At 38.3% G+C, this 16,448-nt stretch overlaps 1 protein-coding gene across 1 annotated transcript; it reads left to right on the top strand.

The window, feature by feature from the left end:
* Positions 1 to 2,451: 2,451 nt before the first annotated feature.
* Positions 2,452 to 15,650, top strand: LOC307167874 (guanylate cyclase soluble subunit beta-2-like; the record flags this gene model as incomplete). The annotated part of the gene is made up of 16 exons (XM_079887180.1): positions 2,452 to 2,520; positions 3,700 to 3,773; positions 3,849 to 3,943; positions 4,281 to 4,441; positions 4,739 to 4,838; positions 5,007 to 5,143; positions 5,334 to 5,427; positions 5,707 to 5,810; positions 6,955 to 7,171; positions 10,886 to 11,206; positions 13,415 to 13,563; positions 13,648 to 13,794; positions 14,046 to 14,200; positions 14,322 to 14,539; positions 15,184 to 15,303; positions 15,490 to 15,650. The coding sequence occupies exons 1-16, from the start codon at positions 2,518 to 2,520 to the stop codon at positions 15,648 to 15,650; spliced, it is 2,256 nt and encodes a 751-aa protein (XP_079743306.1). The 5' UTR covers positions 2,452 to 2,517.
* Positions 15,651 to 16,448: the final 798 nt, after the last annotated feature.

Raw genomic sequence — 16,448 nt, 5'->3', positions numbered from 1 at the left:
TTTCAACGCCGTTCAGAAAACATGTGATAACTCTCTCTCCTTACACTCAGAGCGGGTCTACGGTCGCGGAAAACCCCTCACCGCTGCCGCTTTGTCCTGTACTCGCTCTGCACATCAATGTTGAACGCACCAAGCAAATCGACTCTCTGAACAGCTTTTTGTATGTTATGCCGGTCGCACTAAAGGTGTCAAAACAGAGGCTATCCCATTGGGTTGTGGATGCGATATCCCCTGGCTTATGATTCACAGAATGCAACTTGCCCCATTAGCGTGCGAGCCAACGCCAGGAGGGGTATGGCTTCCTCTTAGGCATGTGCGAGGGGTGTACCTATTGGGGATATTTGTTCAGCAGCAGGATGGGCTTCACAGAACACTTTTGCCAAATTCTATAATTTGGATGTCTCTTTGCTAACTTCTCAGGTCCTTTACTGTACTGATGGTGCCGTCTCAGTCAGTTCTATGATCTGTACCACGGTTTGCAGGGAGGATAGAGCCTGTAAATGTTTATTCTCTATTGAGCACAGAGCTCAATGCTCGCTTTATAACTTCAGTGGTTCCTTGGCCCCTGAACTCTATGTTGTTTCGTTAGCTAGGCCTGGCTAGCGGAATGTATTACTGCATAAGATTGTAGTATATCACAGTATATCACATACTGTGCGCCGAGCCAGACTCACTGCTTACTGTGTAATTGCATTACCTATTGTCTTGTCAGTTCTGTATCGAAATTTATAAGGAAAGACCAGTACTTTGTTTAGGCTTGGTTTGTAGGGAATTACAAACCTGCGCACATATATTCAAACGCACATAACTATAGAACCAATTCTTAATGCGCATGTGAACGCCATCAGCGTTTATCACAGGTTCGCGTTTAAAGTCTGTGTAGACAGAATAGTGTCGTCTTAGCGGCCGCCAATTTAACAAATGATCGTTGCGACGGAAGTGAATCAATCAAAACTAACTTTAGCTGGAAAATAACTTTATTAAAGAACCGCTATAAAGCCTAAACAATCTCTGTTACCTTAAATTGTACGCTTATCTCTGTAAAGCTGCTTTGAAACAATCTATATTGTTAAAAGCGCTAAATAAATGAAGATGACTTGACTTGTCAACGTTTCTGATAGTTAGCGCTGTTTTTCACCTCTTCTACTCAATATTATGTACGTTCTCATTCAGTGACTGTCTTGGCCCCGCCCTCCCTGTCTGGGAGCTTGGGATTCAACCAGGTTTGCTAAGAAAGCAATTTCAGGAGACCCCTCAATCGATTTCTATTGGCTTGTGCGTAAATACTCCTAACGAACCCCGCATTGATAGGCCGGGCTTAGCTGAATTATCATTATTATGGAATATCCCGCCCAGGCGGCATATGTACTTTTTCTTCTTATGTTATACTAAGTTAGGGTTAGGGTTATGTATGGCCCTTCGCGATAACACAGCGTGACTGTACACGTTCCCCAATGCGTCAGCATCTGCTGTACGCAATGTTGAGAGACCATCTCAAAAGGGAATGTCTCCGGTTACTGAATGTAACCTTCCCTGAGAAGGGAACGATTCAGATGAAAGATTCTTAGATAATGCCGCTTGTGCCACTCTACTATTACTGCCGTTTTTTTAAATGGTTATATTTCAGTAGAAGCATATTCTAATACTAAAAAGTTGTTATAAAAACTGCCCTATGCGTCATTTAAATGTTGTACAACTGTGTATTATTTGAGTTTTGATTATTAAATACATTTGATTAATTAATTGATTATTAAATGTTAATTTCCTTTTAGGCTTTGGTTTTTGGATCCTGAATTTTCCCTTCGATGCATAGTATAAATGTATTTACAATCACAAGAAACAGTGAATATATGTGCTTTATGTAAGAACATCTAAACTAACAGGTTTCATGCAAGTAAAACATTTAATTTGATCTGCATATCAACTTGACAAATTACATCCAATAAATTCATTTAATTTTGTGGGTCAGATAAAGAATAAGTAATTTTTGTGGGTTAGATAAGAATAGATCTTGAAATTCGTTAGCCTCATAGCATAATTGCCTAAGTCATTTTTTAATTAATTATTTCTTAGGCAATTATGCTATGAGGCTAACGAATTACAAATGAAGGTAAGATTTTTACCAGGGTACGTTTTAGTGTGCCACCCTAGGTGTTTTAGTGTCCCCCTCTGGCCACCCCATTACACATGTCCTGGAGGCGCCTCTGGCAAGACATCAGAGGGTCTTCAATCTCTCATTTGGGTCATGCGTTCTCATTCATGTTGTCATGTGGGCTCGTGCTGTATCTCCAGCTGCGGACATTTCAGGTCGTGCATGTTTGGGACTCCTGATAAATAATTTTGTAAATAGTTGATGAAGAAAAATTCTCGTTTATTGCTGGATTGAACTGTAGCCTGGTATTATTTTTTTAATCATGATGGACATGAAGGTGGATGTTTGATCCATGGAATATAAATAAAATTGAGTAATTCAACTGTAAGCTTCCATATGCCCAAGGAAAACAACCTGATAGAGAAATGGTAAGGATATTGCAATTTTATTTTACTTGCAGCAAATGTCCTGTATATGCTATATATTTTGCTTTATTGCATTTTTTATTGATGTGTGTACAGTATATGCAGTTGAGTGCATAAATACCTCTCAGTTTATAAATCTCTTGCAGAATTTATACAAATATAAGAGATATGATATCTAATTGTTTAATTGCCCTTCAGAATTACTGCATAAAACATATAGGGCTATATGTAATAAATATAAAATTATAAGGCTATATAAAATAATAACTATCGTTATTGTTAAATAACAATCGTTAAAAATAATAACACCGATCATCCTCACTGTAAAATACAAAAGAGGTACTGGTAATTGTCTGTCAGGACATTTTCTCTTAAGTTTACGGACATTTCCTTTAACCCTTAAACAATAACACAATATAATGCGTAATTCAAAGTATGAAGGAAAATCCCTTTTTTAGGGTGCTGTCTACAAAAGTTTGCATCCATTTTAGAAATGTTAAATGTATGATCTCAAGGTCATATAGCTATTATTGAGAAGAGCTCAAAATGCTGGAAAGTTGTGCAGTGGGATTTTTCTTAAAATGGTGGGCAGCTTCACTCAGGACGAAACAGGGACTATCACAAAACATATAAACAGTCACTGATCACTGACAAAGCTACGTACTATAATAAAAACATAGCTGGGATCTATACTTTGAACATGATCATTTGTAAATACAGTTATTATTTTGTAATGTGGAGCAGTAAGTATCTGTAATGTGAATCAGGTCAGTACTAAATAACAAAACAAAATGCTCTTTTATATGATCCATGTTATTTTTTTAAATTCTAGACATATTGCAGATTCTGCCAAGGCAAGGGTAAGCAAACTTATGCACCTAACTGCATACAAAAATAAAATACTTGCCCCAGCCTGAGTCTACCTTCATTAGTTTACCCTTGCCTGAATATGATTAATTTTGGAGGATGAATTATTATAATTTAGGAGGTTTTTTTTGTTACATTTTTGAAACCAACATACAAATCCACTTGTAGAAAGCAAACATTGTGCAATAGATTGTTTGACGTAAAACCTTTTAGTAACTAGCCTTGGTCTTCTCTGTTATTATTACAAACTAAGTGAATTTAATCTTCAGTATTGTCTCTACAAAACATGGCTATGTGTTTAACTCTCATGTTCAGTATGGATTCATCAACACATGTTTGAAGTCTCTAGTGATTGACAGATTTGGAGAAGAGACATGGGACAAACTAAGGTGAGCATCCATAACACTCCTTTAAATTACTTGATTTTACACAGAAAAATACTGGTTTTGATTGGATTTTTGCAGGGATGAGGCAAGGGTTCAAGACACCTTTATGACTTATGAAGTGTACACAGATGACATCACCATGCAATTAGTGACAGAGGCCTGCAAGATGCTTGGTAAAGCACTTTCACTTCTTTCTTAAGACTGAGTTTGATTTTCAGAGCACCCAGCAGTATTTATTAGAAAGAGCGTGCTTGTTCTTTGTCGCCTAAGTCAAAGTTAATGTACACTTTATAAAACGGACAGTCCTTGATTCTGTTTGGTTGAGCCACGTTCGAAGCCGTTGTAAATGACTCAACAAACATACACCTGTGACCCTACATTAGTATTACTGCGCATTACATTAGTATTACTAAGGGGGTTTAGTGCCTAACAACGCCCCTTAGCTGTTCTAAATCCACTGTAAAACACGGCTTCGATGGGCTTATTGCTTAATTCTGTGTTTATCCAAAGACCTTGATCAAAGTGTGTTGCTGAGGCAGTTTGGAGAATACTTCTTTGAATTCTGCAAAAGGTCTGGATATGATCATATGTTGCGCACCCTTGGAGGAAATCTGTTTGAGTTTATGGAGAATCTGGATTCACTGCACAGCTATCTCTCTCTTTCCTACAAGGTAAAGTGAGCAGGACATTATTATTCCCATAAACATCTCGAGGAGAATTTCGATCAAAGACACTGTTTCATAATTTATTTGTTAATCCAGAATTAATAGCCCACTTTTGATGTGCCAAAATAGGACCTTTCATTCTCACTCAATATTACTTTTTCTGAGTTAGTGATTTATTCATTCATGCAATCAGAATCATTTATAAATATTTATTCTTGTGATAAGAACTACAAAAACATACGGTGTGATCTTTCATATGCAAAATTTCTATAGCAGATTTGTGTTATCTTTATTTTATTTTAGGAAATGAACGCACCATCATTCCGTGTAGAAAAAAACAATGATGGCACCTTGCTGTTGCATTACTACTCGGACCGACGAGGTCTTTGTCATATTGTCCCTGGTAAACTATCTATCTATCTATCTATCTATCTATCTATCTATCTATCTATCTATCTATCTATCTATCTATCTATCTATCTATCTATCTATCTATCTATCTAAGCAAGCTATATGTGCATAAGGAAGTAATGAAATTTTCTGGTCGACTGGTCAATTTCTGATGCTGAAGGTATCATTGGAGCTGTGGCCAAAGACTTCTTCAACAGCACAATAAAGATGGAAATAGTGAACCAGATAGAGGAAGTTGAGAGGATGGGGAAAAAGGAGCATATTGTTTTCCTCATCACACCAGTGTTCTTAGACAAAGTATGCACTGAAAATGCTTTCTCACCAACTCTACACAATTTATTTTTGGTGTTCTAGATATATGTTGTAACATATATTAATAATAATTGTATTATTTCACAGTTATATACAACATTATGTATAGTATTGAGGATTAGGGTATATGCTTGGGCATATACAGTAACATACACCTCCACTGTTTTCTTTCCAGGACTTTTCTAAAAGGTCTCTCCTGAAGAAGCCTCAAAATCCTGTGCAGAAAAGCCACTGGGGCACAGTCAGAAGCTTGATACATCCAGAAAAGGGTACAATTATTTGTTCTAGGAAGACCATGATGTATATGAGATGCAACAAAATTGACAAGTATTATTTTAATTCTACAGTTATGTATACCTCTTAGCTGAGCCTCATTTTTTGTCAATCACAAAATGATTTTCTGATGATGGTCTGTATGCTTTGTAATCAGCAACATTATTATATTACAAATTTTCTAAACAAATGACCATGTTTTCCTGAGATTAATTGTAGAGTAAACTTTGTATTTATGAGTGATTGTATTAATTTGATTTTTCTTTCCACATCAGATAAAACTTTAAGGGGATTTGAGCCTGTGTACCCAGATAATCTCTGCATCGATCTGAAGACATTTTGCAATGCCTTCCCTTTCCACATTGTGTTTGATGAAGAAGTAAGTGATGGTTGAGGATTTACATTTATTTATTTAATAGACAAGTTTATCTGAAGCAACTTACAAATAAGGGAACGTGTATCAGATTAGTACACATGCTAGAGCAGAAATAAAATGCAGAAATAAAACGCAGAAAATAGTGGGAAAACATTTATATATACAGTATATTATTATTATTATAGGAAGTTTGTTTATGGTTGTGTATTTACCCATCGAAAGCATTTGTTGAGTGATGAGCAAATATCCTATAGTAAAATCGCACTAATATTTATAAGCTAATCTGTTAAATGTCAACACTACTGTAAAGCCGACATAAGGATATAAAGGTCATGCACAACTGAACATGCCACAGAAATCCAGCAGCTAAGTGGCATGTGCCACTCACTCTGGATGTCACCGGATGCATCACAACTTCCACCAGCATGTAACAGTGGCATAATATAAGATGTGGAAAAATATAAGATGCCAATGTTGTGCAATGAATACTGCACATGACAGCAACAGCTCACCTGCATGAGGCAGTGGTTGTAAAGCTGTGTCATTGGCTGTCATCTTCTTAGTCAGAGTTAAGTGCACATTGTTGGTCATTATTTGTGTGAAATTGAAAATAATCTCAGAATGTTATTTCACAATGTAGAACAGAATTAAAAGCAGAATTATCTTGAGCTAAGCAATCTTCACCGGGAAATGCCATGGAAAAAAGTGTTCCGGTGTGCAGATATTTTACACAAGTTAGGATTTATCCTAATATACTATATGCATGTGAATTTGTATGTGCACAAATTTCTATATTAATTTTGTACTTATGCAACATTTATACATTAGGTGGTTTATAGGCAGCAGACCTGTCCAGTGGGAGTTCACTCTTGTCCGCAGCAGAGTTTTAGACAGAACTCTTTTAAGGGCTTTAGACCGTGAAAGGAAAGAGATTGGTCTGTAATTTTCGACTGCTGTGGTTCTGTGTTATTTCTTTGAGCCTTCTTAAATGTGGAAAGTTGCCCTGTTGTTACAGCTGTGTTGATAAAGTGACTGAGAGGGCTGTAGTTTGAAAGCATTCTGTTTAATATTTTCTGCATTGCTCAGTGCCTAATATTTTTTAAAATTAAGTCATTGATATTTTCTTCTACTCAATGCATCCATTCAGCTACAGGTTAGACAGGCAGGGGTGACTATTCAGAGAATTGTGCCAGAGTTACAGACCAGGTGTGGCCAGCTGGATCAATATTTCACCATCCAGAATCCAAAGGTGACTTTCAACATCTGCAGCATCCGCAAGTTCATTAATAGCCATTTTATTTTGCGGACAAAAAGAGAAATAATGCCTATGGCTTGGAAAGAGAGACCCATGCTAGAACTGAGAGGTGAGAATTCTCAGACATTTATTCCTGATTGTTTCTGCTGTTCTGTCAAAAATTTAAAAACATTAATCTGTAATATGAGCTGTATGTATATTATTTGAAATGAAAGTGGTGTGGGGAACACTATGTGTCTCTTTGTCTGTGGTTTTCTCACCTGTTCCTGAAGACATCCATGAATGTCTCCTTTGTCTGACACACCCATTTCAGGTCTTGGAGTCTCTACCAATAATGTCTTGAATCAAGTGTGTTTAATTAAGGAGACATACTAAATGTGCACTGCTAGGGGAGCTCCAGGAACAGAGTTAAGAAAGTCTCAGGTTACCTATGTAACCCGGTTCCCTGAGAGGGAACGAGACACTGCTTCATGGCGTTGGCAAATAGGTGCCTGAGAAACACTCCATCAGATTCTATTGTCTGAAGGAAGGCACTTTCAGGCTTGCCCCAAGGTGTGGCGACGCAGCGTCTCGTTCCCTCTCAGGGAACCAGGTTACCTATGTAACCTGAGATGTTCGCTTTCGAATAGGAACTTTGAATCTGCTTAATGGAGTTGACGTTATGGGAACAACAATACCAACATCAACAAACCAAGGGGAAATCAGAATCAGAATGAGCATTATTTGCCAAGTATGTTTACACACACAAGGAATTTGTCTTGGTGACAGGAGCTTCCAGTGCAGAAGAAAGTACAGACATGATGCAGACATACATAGGAATTACATAGTAGAAATAAAATATAAAATTAATATAAGAAACACAAATTTAAATAATGAGATATATACTGCCGTAGAAAAAAAAAAAGAAAAAAAAATATATTAATGAATGTACAGATATGTTATTTACAAGTGAATCGTTTATGATGTAATTTACAGATGTAAAATTGTAGATGTTATGTACAAATGTACAGTTATGGTAGACCATGTACAGTTATGAGAGTTTTAATTGTTCAGGCTGAATGTAGCCTGTGGAAAAAAACTGTTCTTGTGCCTGGCTGTTCTGATGCTTGGTGCTCTGTAACTGCCAGCCAGAGGGCAACAGTTCAAAGAGAGACTGGGCTGGGTGTGTGGGGTCCAAAGGGATTTTCTTAGCCCTTTTTCCCACTCTGCAGGTGTAAAGATCTTGGAGGGTGGGAAGGGGGGAACCAATAATCTTTTCAGCCGTCCTGACTGTCCGTTGTAGTCTCCTGATGTCTGATTTGGTAGCTGAACCAAACCAGACAGTTATTGATGAGCACAGGACAGACTCGATTTATCGAGTAGAACTGTTTCAGAAGCTCCTGTGGCAGGTTGAACTTCCTCAGCTGTTGAAGGAAGTACAACCTCTCCATGTGAGTGTCCCACTTCAAGTCCTGGGAGATGGGGGTGCCCAAGAACCTGAATGACTCCACTGCTCCCACAGTGCTGTTCATGATGGTGAGTTGGGGGAGTTCAGGGGGATTTCTCCTGAAGTCCACTATCATCTCCACTGTTTTGAGCATGTTCAGCTCAACGTTGCACCAGACAGCCAGATGTTCAACCTCCAGTCTATAAGCAGACTCGTCATCATTTTGGATGAGGCCGATGACTGTTGTGTCATTGCAAATTTCAGGAGCTTGACAGATGGGTTTTTGGAGGTGCAGTCATTTGTGTACAGGGTGAAGAGCAGTGGGGAGAGGATGCAACCCTCAGGAGCACCAGTGCTAATAGTGAAGGTCCTGGATGCAGCCTCCTTACTGCGCCCACCAAAGCAAACCAAGAGTTGGGTGGATTCACGCCACTGGCCTAAGCAGTGAACGTAAATCCTAAGGGCCCAGGTTGGACATAAAAAATGCAGTCTTTCTTGCTCCAGCGACTCATGCGGCGGAGGAAAGAAAGCCTGAAGGATGACTGGCCCTTGGCCAGTCGCAGAAGGCACCTTTGGGACATAATCCAGGGTGTAACCAGGGGAAAAGTCTAAACAGGAGGAGGCTACTGACAGTGCCTGAAAATCTCCTACTTTTTTAAGAAAAGTCAGTATTAACAAAAGAGACACTTTAAAAGTCAGTAACTTTTGAGGCTAACTGTAGGGGCTCAAATGAATCCAAGTCAAGTCACCTTTATTTATATAGCGCTTTATACAATACAGATTGTTTCAAAGCAGCTTTACAGTGATAACAGGAAAATAATGCATTTCTTCTATTGTTCAGCTGAAGTCAGTTCAGTGTTGATTCAGTTCCATTGTAAAGGTCATCAATTATTAAATTAGTTCATTTCATCTATAACACAGTCCTGTAAAAAAATGATGTCCCAGAAAGGGACTTGCGGCCTGCAGATAGGCTTCAGCCGACTGGCACTGCACTAAAAAGCTGGAGACTAGGGGATGTCTCCCAATAGAAGCTCCATCAATAGGTACTGTAGATGAATAGCCAAGAGCTTCCACTTCATAGCATACAGCTTCCTCATGGAGGGAGCTCTAGAACTTAAAATAATCACAACAATCTCAATTGAAAGACCAGAATCTAGGAGCTGGTACCCCTCAGGCACCAGACCCAAAGTTTCCAGATCTCTGGTTGGGGGTGATATATTGACCCCTGCACTTGCGAAAGAAGGTCCCTTCATCCAAAACTGAACCCTTGCTAGAACCTGAGAAACTTCCTGTTTTCTGGCAATATCTCCATGTGGAATATGTGTCCTTCAAATCTATCTTCATAGACCAATCCTTGGTTAGAATTTGTGACACGCTAAGTTTCAGCGTTAACATCTTGAATCTGTATGTCCACGGAATAGGGATCAAGCAACTCAGATCTAGAATGGGACGCAACCCTCCTTCTTCTTAGGAACCAGGAATTAGCAAATGTAAAAGCCTGATTCTCTGTCGGGAAGAGGTATGATGTTCGATGGCTCCTTTGGCCAAGAGAGACTGAAGTTCCAAGGACATAATATCTGTTTGATCCGAGTACACTACTGCATACCAGTAAAACAAGGTGTACATGAGGCAAACTGGATCCTGTAACTCTTTTCTTTTGAGAACCCATTGAGATACATTCGGCAGAAGTCAACACGCTGCCAAATGATCTAAAAGCGGTATCATCTTTTCGATAACCGGAAGAGATGTGGTCTGTTCGCTTTCCTGTAACAGCCTGCTGGGAGGGAACAATCCAACAGGTAGCACTGACTCTTTTTCTCTTTTGGCACATGATTGCATGGTGTGGACCAACTCGCCTCAGGGAAGAGAAGTGACTTCCTCAAGACAAAGAAGCTGATGGCGTGTTTCTCAGGCAGCTATACATAGTCTCGTGACATGCTACTCAGACACCAACCTCAGAGACCGGCTCACACAGAACCAATCCCATAATGTCAACGCCATGACGCAGTGTCAAAGTTCCTATTCGAAACTTATAATAATAGCATAGATGTATTTTTGACCAAATCTGTATACTTGATTATTTTATCTTATATTTAGATTTATTTTCCAGACTTATATGTTAATTAATAGAATTATTAGAATTAATTTCTGCATTAATTAATTCAGATTTTCCCCTTTTTCATCTCCTTATGTCCACCTCACACCCTTTTGTAACTTTAGGGAATATCAAATTAACCTCTCTAATGACTGTGGTTTTGTAACTTAATCACACTAAAATGTGGTGTCTCATCTGTAACTTTAAACTGTAACTAGCCCCATATTTAACATTCTCTGCATCCCTTAATGCATTTGCCTCTATACCTCTTTCCTAATATTTTTCTTACTTCCTTCTCCCAGGACAAATGATATGGATGCCTCTGTTGCGTTGCATGCTGTACTTAGCTTCGCCCTTACTTCGCAGCTTGCAGGAGCTGGAGGAGCACTGCATGCACCTCTCTGATATTGCTCCACATGACGCTACACGTGATTTGATCCTGCTTAACCAGCAGCGTCTAGCGGAGATGGAGCTCTCCAACCAGCTAGAACGGAAAAAGGAAGAGCTGCATCATCTCTCAAAACACCTTGAGGAGGAAAGGCAGAAGACAGAAAATCTACTCTATGCCATGCTGCCTAAACATGTTGCCAACCAGCTGAAAGAGGGCAAGAGAGTGGAGGCAGGTGAATCAAATGGAGGGATGGATGGTTAGGCAAGCAGAGAATGCAATGAGTAAGGTTTCAGTAGAAGTGGTGAGAGAATAGAAGTGTGTCCCACAATGTACCTTTTTAGTATTTTCAGTTAAAGCTAGGCAGTCATTCCATTTAAATTCTCAGTTGTAAAGTGCTAGGTTCTCATTTGATTCATTAATTTATCATTCAGTAATTTAAATTCCATTCAGTAATTACACAACCACCTCTCAAATTTCCCAAAATTAACTCCCTGCATAGACTGTCAGAGTAAAAAGTACAAATGCACAGTGAGTTTCGACATCTGTGTCTGAAAGTGCAACTGGGTGACAAGAGAAAGAGGGGAACACGATCAGGAAAGGATCTCGAGCTGTGACTTGTTGCGCTGCTGTGCCATATGCCAGATGAACTTATTGTTCATTGAGATTTTATTATGATAGAATGAGTTTGTAAAAGTTAACCAGTAAAAAGCAGTATAATTAAACACGGTTGACAAGAAACTGTTGACCAGCAAAATAATATTATGACGTTATAAAAAAAAAAAATTGACAACCATCATTTCTGTTTAATATGTTTAACAAAGCTAAATCTAAATGTACGCTCATATATTTATTTAACTACCCGTTACGGTAATCACACCCCTGGGTGGCAGTCACTGCTCTAGGACATCTTTGGATCAGGATTGATTCTACTATATACTTTTACTGGTACTAATTCAGGTCATGTTGGCCAGAATGCCTCAGGAGGACTTCAGATATCTTTCTATGACATGTTATAAAATAATCATTACTCTACTGTTGGGGACCAGGATGCAGAGATCAGAAACTCATGAACTTACTTATGGTGTCTGCTGAGATCACTTATGTCACAGTACAGTCTAGAGTGAGTAGTTGAGGCATGGGTCTACTTACAGCTTTTATTGAGACGGAGCGGGACGATAATCTAGGAATAAAAGAATCAAACAACCCAATGGGGAAATCGCAAACATGACAGCAATATGTGAATGTATTGTTGTGAATTGTTCTTAGTTCCTTGTCCCACCGTGCAACAAGAAACAGAAATAAAAATGATTTATGTACTGACAGATTTTTATGAAAAATATACAAAACTGGACTCTGTAGGCCTATGCAGAGTTCACCTGGTGCAATTTGTGTATGTGTTCTGTGAGGTAGGGCTCTCTCAATTGTCCTCATTCATCAGCTGGTGTAGATACTCCTTAGTCTCTCTTTGTTGGTTCTCTGGATCTGGTAGCACTTCCCTGATAGGAGCACTGAAAGCCTTTAATAATTTTCCTGGCCCTAGTTCTGCATCGCTGAGTGTATATGTCTGTGATGATGCAGGGAAGAGAAGTCTTGATGTCCTTCTCTGCTGTCCTTATCACTCTGGATAGTGCCTTTTGGTTCTGCAATAACCCCCCTTAGGGTAAACAGAACAGAACCAACATGAATGTATTGCAGATTTCATTAATTCAAGATTTTAAATTACAACATAATTTGATAATTTATTCTAATTAAAAGGGCACTCAGATAGCCAAATCCTGACTGCACGAGAGGAGGAGCTGGGGATGGAGGAGGGTAATTAGCTCCTGAGAAACGCGACAGCTGCTGATAATACTGAAGGAGCTTATATATGAATACAGTGATAGGTGTCGTATTCCTATAGGTAGACGTGGCTTGTTTCAGCGTGTTGTTGCTGGAACAGCACATCCACAACTGGAGTGAAACTTTCTAGCTAGCACATAATCTTTTTTTTTATTTCTATTTCTAAATGCTCATCCCTAGTTTATATACATATAGGGTAATAGACTAACAAGACACACCTTAACACAATCAGAGAACTAATCATCAAGGAAAAACTGCACAGGACTTCAACAATAAACAGGAAAAATCAACAGGAAACAGTCCTATGAGCTGTTGTTCATTTGTATTTAGACTTTTCCTTACAAAATGTTTGTGTGTAGCGGCAAGAAAACGGATTTGTTCTACAACATGGAGTAACATCCGTGAATGTCAGAAATCACTCAGAAACTTTACTAGGCAAACAGTAGTGGGGCCACTAGCGACCTCACCGCTAACCACTGTCGACATGCAGCGACAAAGTCGCTTGTAGTGTGAACGCAGCTTACGTCATTTCATTATAATTTGCATTTTTGCCTTACCAGGACTATAGTCAAATCTTGACTCTACAGTGCTTTTCTTTTAGGTGAGTTTGAAGAGTGCACCATCCTCTTCAGTGATGTGGTGACCTTCACAAATATCTGCTCTGAGTGTGAACCCATCCAGATTGTTTCCATGCTCAATTCTATGTACTTGAAGTTTGACCGTCTTACCTCTGTACACAATGTTTACAAGGTGAGCCTCAGTCATGATGATTTTTCTTAAATGTAAGACTACATTTATTCATTTTGATTTGATGTTACAAAATGTGTTCGACAGGTTGAGACAATTGGAGATGCTTACATGGTTGTTGGTGGTGTGCCAATCCTGATGTCAAGTCACACTGAGCGTGTTGCCAACTTCGCCCTAGGCATGATCATAGCTGCAAAAGAAGTTACTAACCCTGTGACTGGTTGCCCTATTCAGGTGATGGGGGTTATCTTTGATTAATACTTTAGACTTGAGATTCAGTGTTTCAGTCTGTAATGTCAAGCCATACCTGCTTTTCAAATATTCACATTTCCATGAGAAAGATTACAAATCTTCAGTTGTTTTGTGGGTTTAGGAAAGAGTTTGGATTGATTTTTGCCAAAAAAAATCATTTTCTCTTATTCATATCTTACTTATACTCTCTGTTTTTAAATATACTTCTATTAAAGTGGTGTTTTGTGTCCCAGATTCGAGTGGGCTTGCACAGTGGACCAGTGTTGGCAGGGGTGGTTGGTGAGAAGATGCCTCGCTACTGTTTATTTGGAGATACAGTTAACACGGCGTCCCGAATGGAGAGTCATGGCCTGCCTGACAAAATCCACATTAGTCCCAGTGTTTATCAGTGAGAAGCATGAAAATATGTCCTCTGTCTTACAGTTACTTCAAATAATCTCTATTTGGCACTGTAAATATATAAACCTTAACATAGATTAATACTTATTTGGCTGATTTCTTGTTAACAGTGCTTTAAGAAATAAAGGCTATCAGATGGAGGAGCGTGGAGAGATAGAGGTAAAAGGTAAAGGAAAAATGAAAACCTACTTCCTACAGAGGAACCTAAAAGCCACAGAGAGTGAGATCATGGGGCTTTTGGTGCACAACACTGACTCAGTCAGGAAGATGACTCATTCTGGAAGAGACTGTGGTTCACAGCTACCTCACTATAGGGAGGCATTAAAAGGTCTGTTGAATATCTGTTTATCATTGGGTTACCAGTTGCATGGCAAATGGATTGGTGTCCTACTATATATTCTTAATCAGGCCCAAAATCCCATTCTTTATCGGGAGAACAACAGATATGTTAGATAAACTGTTTTATATTGTATTAAATATATTATTGTATATTACTTATATATTATTAGCCAATTTATAATTGCATTGCATTTTTTGCATGCACAGTGGTTTGGAACACATCCCTGTACATCCAGGGTTTAACCTGTATTCACCTGTCCCCAAGATTTGGTATCAGTTGGAAAAATGATTTTGCAAAAATTGCATAGTGAATATAAAACAAACATAAAATTATTTTTTTTATTGCATTCTTTTTCACTGAACTTTTTTGAGAAAAAACAAAACAAAACAAAACAAAAACAAATTGGTACATTTTTATGACCTATTTTATACCCTACAGTGAGTATATGCTGTATATGCTTGCAATAAAAAAAGAGAAACAGATTTTATTGGTCCATTCCATATAAAATTATAGTTTTATTAATAATAAATAATTATGAATGAATTAATGTGCAGAAAACATCAATTATGGTACTGTTTTCTATATGTCATTGTCTTCTGTTTTCTTCCTTTTTATCTCTTCCTCTGTTAAAGCTTCCCAGAGACTGCAGAAAGGAGACAGTTGTCCATTGGTACCAATGAAATATGGAGATAGTCCAACAGAGAGCAAACCTCCCGCACAGTTTATTGACCCTCAGAAAAGCAGTATAACAGGTATCACCATACAGTACAGCAGAAAATAAAACTATAATAAATGGGGAAGTCTGATAAATGTAATTTTGAGAGATAAAGGGATAATGTCCACTTTACATTAAAACCTTTTTTTTTTTTTTAAGTTACATTTATTTATAACAAATGGGTGCACTGGCATTGCTTATATCATTGACTGTTCACTAACAGGTAAACCACGAGATTCTGAGAGTTATGGGAGTCTTTACAGTGAGAAAAGCTCATTGGACGAGCTGACAAAGGAGAGCACACCCAACAAGACTGACAATAAGAAACCTTCAATTGATAAACGGAGAAAACATGTTCACACTAGGTTCTGTTTGTTATTCTGATCTGTTTCATGAGCCCAGATGTGTCCAGTATGTTATACTGTTACTCTGTAGATTTTAATGTATGGAAAATGGCTGTCTGAGACAAGATAATAGTCATGTACTAAATTATTTGTAGTATTGTCTACACTGCAAACAATCATTTCAACTTGTTTAGCCTTTAGATGTAATTTTTTCCCGTTTTACTATTTTCTCAAATGAGGGTCCCCAGGGCAATACTTGATATCAGGAGCATGACCCCAAAAAGATTTTGGAAAAAAGATATTCATCCTGTTGCAATGGCCCTGATATCTTATGCAGATTTTAAAGGGCCAGATCTTAAAGGGGCTATATGCAGAATTCAGAAACACTTGTTATTAGTGACACCGATGGCCATTATGTGAACTGCAGCCGGCAACTTATTGCTCATGCTCGTACTCGTGCACACACAACACACAAGAAACTGAACAAGATGCAATGCCCCACAGCCCCACTATAGTCACTTTGACGAAGTTTTTTTTTTTTCGTTCTTTGCTTAGAATTAAAAAGAAATTGGAATACCTTTGCAATGATATACAGTTAACGAACATTCCGGTGCTTTCCACGCTGCTGAGAGTGGCGAGATGAATATATAAATATGTGCTGCACGCTTTTAACGCAATAACCAAATAAATACACAGCACAAATGACAACGATTTTTGCACCAGCACTGCAATTTACCAGCCTCATGTAATTAAAATTACACTCTTATGATTGTTTGATTATGAAGTATATTTGAGACTATTGTAACACTTTACAATAAGGTTCATTAGTTAACATTAA

The sequence above is a fragment of the Squalius cephalus genome, assembly GCF_949319135.1.
Source record: "Squalius cephalus genome assembly, chromosome: 11".
NCBI classification, from domain to species: domain Eukaryota; kingdom Metazoa; phylum Chordata; class Actinopteri; order Cypriniformes; family Leuciscidae; genus Squalius; species Squalius cephalus.
The sequence above is the reverse complement of the archived record's forward strand: the minus strand, read 5'-3'. Positions and strand labels throughout refer to the sequence as shown.